This window comes from Andrena cerasifolii, chromosome 3, assembly GCF_050908995.1.
Source record: "Andrena cerasifolii isolate SP2316 chromosome 3, iyAndCera1_principal, whole genome shotgun sequence".
NCBI lineage: Eukaryota > Metazoa > Arthropoda > Insecta > Hymenoptera > Andrenidae > Andrena > Andrena cerasifolii.
The window spans coordinates 15,153,435-15,161,956 of NC_135120.1; the positions used below are offsets into that span (position 1 = coordinate 15,153,435).

Sequence of the window (8,522 nt, forward strand, 5' to 3'; positions counted from 1 at the left end):
AGATCCTCGGCGAGTTTCGTTGAAAAAATAACGAGTATTTGGAATTGACGAGCTGCGGAATCGCGGCCGGCCCATCGGCCGTAACTCGCGGCGGTCTTTCTATACGCGAGGCCTCTGTGGCGATTTTCCAGGCAGATTTCCAGCCAGAAAACGATTCGACCTGTTCAAGTCGTATGTTTGTTTTGGAAGTTGCGCGCCGTCGCGTTCCAGACCACCGGCGGCCCCACAGCCGCCATCTCGACTCTTCACCCGGGTCAACCAGCAATATCTCGTGCCCACCCAACTGGCCGCCCGGCCGATGGTGGCCGGGTGAAAGAGCACCCTTTTGGGGTTTGTGATGCGTGCAGATGGCCGTGCAGAGGGAAATCACGCGTGGCTGCGCTCAACTGCACGGTTGCACCAAATACATGCCAACCGCCGGCGAAACGTTCGACCGACCAACACCAATTAAGCCAATGACGTTCACCGCCGCCGATGATAATGGTAACCCTGTGTTTTCGGGCCCGGTATCCTATAATATAACGAGACGCCAAAGAAGCTGATCGAATGCAACAAAACTGCCAATCGGACTGACTGAACTGACCGAGAACACTTCAGTAAACGTGGGTTCGAAAGTTCACTATTTCAGAGTCATGAGTTCTCGATTTTGGTAACGGGAATAATTTGGTGTAATGTTTACAGACGAATAAGTAATATATCTATTATCTATTTCCGATTATGTTTTTAAGCATTTAATCTTTTGCACGCTACAGTCTTTCTCGGATTATTGAAATGCTTTTTTTCCCAGTACAAAAATAAAATGTTCATGTTTTTGATAAATGTTCAGGAAAGTATTATCAATGGATTTATTAAGGTTTCTCGATGAAAATCATTTCCAAAAAGTGGCAAATGCGAACTTTTGCCCGATATGTGAGGCTACACGATTTGACACTGGAGACTCTACCTTGATTGACAATTGACTGTCAGTCATCATTGGCAACTGCCACAACTCAAACAATGAAATTCGAATGATGCGAACTTTTACCCGCTGCGAACTTTTGCCTACATCTATTATGCGAGCATGCAATACAATTTATGAGTAACGTCTGACCCTGCAGAAGCAAAACGCTTATCTTTTGCATAAAATTTCAGAATCTATGTTAAAATCCTAATACTTTATAAACTGAAACTCACATTTATTCGTGAAGCGTAGCAGATAGAATCACCGCGAGCATTCTCGAGCACCGTGTAAAATGTCGCTACTGGTTAACAGTTTTGTTACGGTTCTAATAATCCTCCCATCGATCGCAAGCGGAGCCAAGATACTTGCTGTCGTCCCGTTCCCATCTTACAGCCACCAGGTTTGGAAACTTCTTTTCGAGTAAAGTCACCCAAAAAACATTTAAGATTCAAAGTGTCACGATAAAGTTGTAAAACACAACCAGTACTGTGATTGTGAATAAGTGTTTCAAATATAATTTTAAACTTTGAACTACAAATTATTTGGACGAATTAGAGCATGAAACTTTCAGCATTGATAGAATAACAAAAATAATTTAAGTACCTATAATAATCATAAAAATGTGTATTTTGTTGTGTATTTAATTGCATGTTTTATTGTCTGGGGTATTGTTTGATGTTAGCAAAAAATGATCGAACAATACCAGATTTAATGTCTTGAAGTTGTTCCGGAAAGCCGGGTAGCCGGGTACCTGATCAAAAAGTAACAGCTCTAGTTTTAACATTATGTAACATGGTTTTATGTAAACTTTATTCATTCATTTAACTTTTTGAATACTTTGCATCAAATTGGCCCTAGCATTTCGAAACACTCTGTATATTCAAAATGTACGCGACAAATTACATTTGAAATTATTATAAAAATTTATATTAGTATTTAGTAGGAGCCTGCTGCGTTCCTAATCGAGCAATATGGAGGGCCCAGATTCATAGTGGTGTAAGTCACTCGTATGGTGTTTCTCGTAAAATAATGTTTTGCGTTTACTTTTATAAAAAAATCTACATATATATTGCAGTTGTGGAAACACATCCAAAGGCTCAAAATACTAACGTAATAAATATGAATATAAGTAGATACATAAAAGATAAAAAAATGAATTTTTTATTTCTTACTTGCCAGTGCAATCAACACATATTACAACGCCATATTTATTTATACTTTCCATGCGTTGTGCTGATAAGAGCGACGACACTTACAATTATTCGAAGTACGTTTCGAACGTTCTGTTCTTGTTAGTTAAGTGCTAAAGAATAATATTGTTATTTTTCAGTCAAGAATGAAGTTACAACTTAATTCACTATGAATGTAAACAAATGGAGCCTTTAAGCCTTAAAGGATCCGTTATTAACTCAAATTATCAAAGCTTAGATTCACATCAGCCCAAAACTTAGATTCTCAGCCCTCCATATGTAGACAGGATTTTTGTTTCATTTTAAAAGAAAAGCAATTGGGAGACTTTAAAAGTATAGGCTTGTTAGGCTTTACGATCCTATATTATATAACAACATACATAAGTGGCAATGCGCTTAGTCCTACTTGTAGAAGTAGACGTACAATGCTCTATCTAATCTGTCTTCCAAAGAAAGCGCATAATCATTCTACACTTTGCATACACCGTGTCACCTTCTACCGAATATATACGCGCACTGTTGGTAAAAAGTGCACGCCAACCTGTTGCGCCCATTGCATTTTTGCACTATGCTCATTTACCTCGTATTTCGTGTCGTCATAACAAAGACACATCGGTCCATCGAGCAGGCCGTAAAGTCCCGCAAAATGGGTTGTAAAACTGGTTAGAAAGGCGCCATCGTTTTACCTGCGGGGGGTGAAAATTTTTTACGTCGCTCTTATGCAATTCCAGATAGTCTTCAGGGGATTCATGATGGAATTGGCGAGACGAGGGCACGAGCTACTAGTTTTTACATCATTCCCACATAACAATCGATCAATGGAGAACTACACGGAGGTTGATTTGCACGCTATAACCGATGCGTACAGGGAGCAGTTCCAGTATTTTAGCAGCACAGAGCATGGGGTTTGGCAGTTTGTAACCAGAATAATCGAATTCAGCGAAACAATAAGCGATATAACATTATCTCATCCAGTGATGCAGCGACTTATAGCTCCGAACAGCACGGCGATGTTCGATTTGATCCTGATACAGTGTTTGTGGCACGATGCTTTGTACGCGTTGTCGAATCGTTTCAACGCGCCAATGGTTGGAATTATATCGTCGAATATATTAAGTTATCAAAGCTACATGTTCGGTACGTGTACGAAGGTATCTTATCAACGATACATTGCGAATGGTGCAGCTTTGTTCAGTTGTAAACATGTTCATGTGATGTTCAGTGCTGTGGTTGCTATTATTTCCGATGATTTATCAATACAAAAGTTATGGTCAGACCTTTCTATAGAGAATAACAAGTTATTGCGTATATTTTCTAATTAGGTACTTCTGTTAAGCAGAGCCCTTTGGCTGTTTTAAATGGAAGATTCTGCTCTTCTGTCGTAGTATCGTAAAACAGACCCAGGAAAATTTAGTGGTAACACATGACGGTAATTTTGATAAATATTTGACGTGGAAAAACGTATTTTAACTGTGGGGAGGAATAATGTTCGTGCTAATCTACATACTTCGATGGCTCGCATAATAATTAGAAGTAGAATTTTCATTCTAAATAAAAAATAAAAATTAATACTTCTAACGTAAATAGGAATCCTATTTTTGGGGCTAAGAACATAGCAAAATTGTTTTTTTTTTATTATTTTTCAATAATAAATATAGGTGTTATGATCGACCATTACGCCGCGCAAAGTTCGTCGTCTGCTGGTGTGCATGATATTTATCTCCCAGATAAACTGACACAGAAAAATGAAGCGGCGTTTTACTTTATACATATGTAACTTCAATTTGATGAACCAGAATATAAAAAAAATATTGAAGAGTGTGGTGAGTTTTCAAATAAAATCTTAATTATTGCTATCAAGATTTTCCAATTTTCTTATGTAACCAAAAAAGATATAACTTATTGGTATTCTGGTTCATCAAATTGAACCTACTATAGGTATGTATAAAGTAAAACGCCGTTTCATTTTTCTGTTTTAGGTCGAGCATGCATAACGCCTATATTAAGTATTAAAAATTAATAAAAAAAAAACTGCAACTTCTTCAAACATGCATAAAAACATGGTCCAAATTTCAGATGAATCAGTTCTCTAGTTTCTTAAACAAAAATCCCAAATTTTGCTCTGGTTTTAGTCCCCGAAAATAGGATTGCACCCTTAATATTCCGCCATTTTAAAATGGCAATATATCCTCAGATTTGTCGTCAGAAAAAGAGCAATTTCATAATTCTTCCAAATAATAATATATTTTCTATTGAAAGTAGTCGAATTTTTGGTTATAAACCACATGCACTACAGAGTGTGCCAAAATTAAATCTCAGTATGCAAAGCGACTTTTTGATTCTTTTAGCGCGAGATATTTGTATGTGTCACCTTATCTCGTAATTTTGAATTTGGAGAAAGTAATTAACTAATTCAGCTAATAATTATATTCGTTATGCTGCAGGTATACCGCTGGAAACAGCTACCGTCCCGGATGTAATGCTTGAATACACAGATGACATGAACATATGGAATCGAATGGTCAATACGTACTATTTCTTCGGCCAGCTCTACATGTATCGGTTTATCGTCAATCCAATTCAAGAGCGAGTAGTACGAAAGCATTTCGGCGACACTGTGCCTGGTATTGAAGAACTCCAAAAAAATTTCAGCATGCTCCTAGTTGGCACTCATCAGTTTCTCTGTTATCCTCGGGCACATGTTCCTGCTGTTATCTACATTGGTGGATGTCATTTCGGACGTACTAACGGTAGTCTAAAGCTGGTAAATTTTCAAACTTTTTTTAACTTCTGTCCTGTGGAAAATGTGGCTGCATAGTGGACGATCGAAAAGACGTTTCGAAAGATGAACAGTAACGGAAATAATACAATTTCAAATGAAGAATCTACATTACATGAGAATATTAATTTTAGAACTCCTTTTAACTCATTAATACTCATAAGTTAAATAATATTAACAAGTAAACGATTTTCGTTTGAATTATTTCATTATTTAGTTACTAATCAGATTAACATTAATTTTATTTTATATTTGAATAAGTATCTCCTGAAATAAATGTGTCGAAGCAGAACAGTCCTGAGTAATTTATTTTTGAAATAGAAGAGATAAAGTAATTCAAATAATTTATTGTTTCAAATATTAGAGTTTATTTGGAATTTCAAATCGTTTTCGCCCAAATCTGATATCAGTGCATGTGAATGCAAAATTGCTATTCTATACCTACGATTACTATTCGGAAAGCAAAGAAAAATTATTTTATACATATAACTGAAGACTTTTATATAGTTTCGAAAATTCCTGCCTTTAGAAGTAGGTAGGTACCTGTAAATATTCTTTTTCAAAACTATAGTAGATGCGAACATTGACCATGAAAGACGTAGCAAATTAAGAGATTCTTATAACTTTAAAAGCAAATATGATTTCTCAACACAGAATCTAAGTTAATGTTAGATGTAACAAGACATAAAGTCTTATCTAATTTTCAAGTTTCAATGGTAAAATAGGGTAGATTGAATAAAATATCGATTTCTCTTGTAGGACTTGAAGGAAATCCTAGACAAATCGACGTCAGGTTTCATATACTTCAGCTTAGGTTCCAACATGAAAAGTGCTGATATTCCTAAGGAACTGCGAAATGTTTTGCTGTCAACCTTCGCAGAACTACCGTATACAGTCGTTTGGAAGTTTGAGACTGACGATTTACCTGGAAAACCTGATAACGTTGTCATTAGAAAATGGTTGCCTCAAGAAGAAGTACTTGGTCAGTATTTTCTACTACCAAAACTTATTATTATTAATATCCGTTTCATAATTCCCATTGTCTTTCCACCGATTTCAAAGAACACTGATAACCTCGGAAGCCCAGAAATCAACTGCATCTACTTATACCTTCGATCCATTTAGGACACCCAAACATCCGGCTGTTCATTTATCATGGCGGTCTCCAAAGTACAGAAGAGAGCATAGAATACGCAGTGCCAACGATCGGTTTCCCAATGCTCTTCGACCAATACCAAAACGTAAGGAGGTTGGAGGGAGTTGGAGCAACCCGGGTACTCAGTTTCACTGGACTCACGAAGGCAACATTCAAGAGCACCATTCTGGAAATGATCCGGAATCCAAGGTGATTATCCTGCTGTGACCGATACTGGCCGACTCTATACGAGAATCCTCCATCGGACAGATTCTTCTATCGAGTCTCGTGCTTTCTTTAAGAGACACCGTCCCGCTTTTAATCAGGATAATAGCGTTGCGAAGTAATTAAACCCTTTGTCTTCCACCTTTTCCTATTTAGTTACAAAGAGAACATCAGAAAGTTCCGCGAATTGTTGCACGACATGCCGTACCATCCTTTGGACCAGGGGATCAGGTGGTTGGAGCACGTTATTCGTCACAAAGGGGCACCCCATCTTCGTGCAAAATCTCGAGATTTGCCACTGTACAAGGTCATGCTTCTGGACATCCTGGCGGTCGTCCTCGCCTTCCTTGTTTTGCTATTCTATATTCTCTTCTTCATTACACGGCACGCCTATAAAACGGTTATGCGATACAAAAATGCGAACATGAAGGTCACACCCTTGAAGAAAGAAGAGTAAGATTAAATTAAACGTAATATCAGCATAAGATACTTAAGGGGTTACATCTGCCTAGAGGTCTGGGAAAAGCATACAAGTTCAGGAATTTTTTGGGGAAAAGTATAAGTGAAAATCATACACAATGTTTTTCTACTAAAAGATACATCCTTTAACTATATTATTCTAAATTTTCATGAGATATTATTATTAACTAAAGGAGATATCGGCTTGGATGTGAGTCGTGTTTTTCTTTTTAAGCATTAACTGGTAGACATTCCGTAGGCCAAACGATGCATCTGAAAGAAAAAATTCAAATAGATTTTAAAAATAAATAACTTACAGAAGTACCTGACGTTCTCTGAATTTTAATATTATATTTTGGTAAAAAAGGGCAACCGTTTGAAGTTGAAGTATCGAATTTCGTGGAAATTTTTTTTCTTCTTTTCGAGAAGGCTTTGCAAGTATTTCCATTATTGCAAAATTGAAAGAAAAATTTATATATATGAGAACGTCAGGTACTTCTGAAAAATATTTACTTTTAAAATCTATTTAAATTTTTGCTTTCAGATGCATCGTTTAGGCTAGAGAATGTCCACTAGCTAATGTTTAAAAAAAAAAAACACGACTCATATCCAAGCCGATATCCTCTTTAAATAATAATATTATCTTACGAAAATTTGGAATAATATAGGTAAAAGATGTATCTTTTCGTAGAAAAATATTGTGTATGATTTTCGCTTATACTCTTCCCCCAAAAAATTCCCGAACTTGTATGCTTTTTCCGGACCTCTAGGTGGATGTAGCCCCTTAAAGGAGGAACCTGGGGTACTCAGCAGATATCAAGGTTCATTGTGGAGAATATTTCGCGAGGAAACTATACATGCAACCTTTCTAAAACGTTCAGCGTTTATTATTATGTATTTCAAGAAGTGAACAAATATTTTTCATATAAAAATAACGCGGTAATTCCAAATGGCGCAAGTGTTGCACAGCGACCTAGTTGTTCAACTACGTGTAGTCCGTTGTGGCGATCTGAAACCAAATTACCGTATAGTTTTGTGTTTTTAATAAACTTACGCTCTGGATGTACTTAAATCCGGAATAATAATATTAAATTTAATAAGTTTTATCACACAATTAACGCGAAATTTTTTAGTGAAAGACGCAACTATTTTTTCAAACACACAGCGTCATCTGAATTTTGCATTTCGGAATGCGAATTGAGAGTCTTCTGTAGCGTAATTTTATTAAAAACACAACTATATGGTATTTTGGTTTCAGATCACGATAGCGGACACTTGAGTGCGCGCAGTTGAACAAAAAACGTTTGTTCACTTCTTGAAGGACATAATAATATAGCCTGAAAGTTTTAAAAAGCTTGCATGTATAGTTTCCTTACAAAAAGTTCCCAAAAAGAACGTTGATTTTTGCCGATTACACCAGGTTCCCACCTTAAGGAAGAAGAAGTAAAATAAATACGATATCCACGTGTATAGACAGAACATGTACATTAGTTGATAAAACATTAAAAAATGTGATTTGAATATTTTTTCAATACTCTATCCATTTAATAATTTTATAAAAATTAGGGATTGGCGATTGCGTAATGGTTCCTTGTAAGTGATGTTGTCTAGTTGAACTCGAAGCACGGGATATGTCCGTAAAATATGCGCGAGTAAGGTAAGTAGTGAGTTTTTCAGGGGAGAAATAAATAATATCTTACTATCACAAAGATTTAAACCGTTCGACGGAAAAATTAGTGGATCCCGCGAGGACATCGATTCATCGAGACGGTTGAAGGGGGCCGATGCCTTTCA

The 8,522-nt window shown here is 36.6% G+C and overlaps 1 protein-coding gene across 1 annotated transcript; it reads left to right on the forward strand.

Moving 5' to 3' along the window:
* The first annotated feature begins 1,172 nt into the window (after nucleotides 1-1,172).
* Nucleotides 1,173-8,249, forward strand: LOC143366860 (UDP-glycosyltransferase UGT5-like). The gene is made up of 7 exons (XM_076808282.1): nucleotides 1,173-1,340; nucleotides 2,862-3,267; nucleotides 4,575-4,894; nucleotides 5,669-5,891; nucleotides 6,035-6,254; nucleotides 6,426-6,758; nucleotides 7,512-8,249. The coding sequence occupies exons 1-6, from the start codon at nucleotides 1,233-1,235 to the stop codon at nucleotides 6,724-6,726; spliced, it is 1,578 nt and encodes a 525-aa protein (XP_076664397.1). The 5' UTR covers nucleotides 1,173-1,232; the 3' UTR covers nucleotides 6,727-6,758; nucleotides 7,512-8,249.
* The last annotated feature ends 273 nt before the right edge of the window (nucleotides 8,250-8,522 follow it).

Excerpts from the sequence above, each read along its gene's own strand:
- LOC143366860 (XM_076808282.1), top strand. The coding sequence starts at position 1,233 with ATGTCGCTACTGGTTAACAGTTTTGTTACGGTTCTAATAATCCTCCCA. Across the intron at positions 1,341-2,861 it reads TCCCATCTTACAGCCACCAG|ATAGTCTTCAGGGGATTCAT; the intron begins GTTTGGAAACTT and ends ATGCAATTCCAG. Across the intron at positions 5,892-6,034 it reads GCCTCAAGAAGAAGTACTTG|GACACCCAAACATCCGGCTG; the intron begins GTCAGTATTTTC and ends CGATCCATTTAG.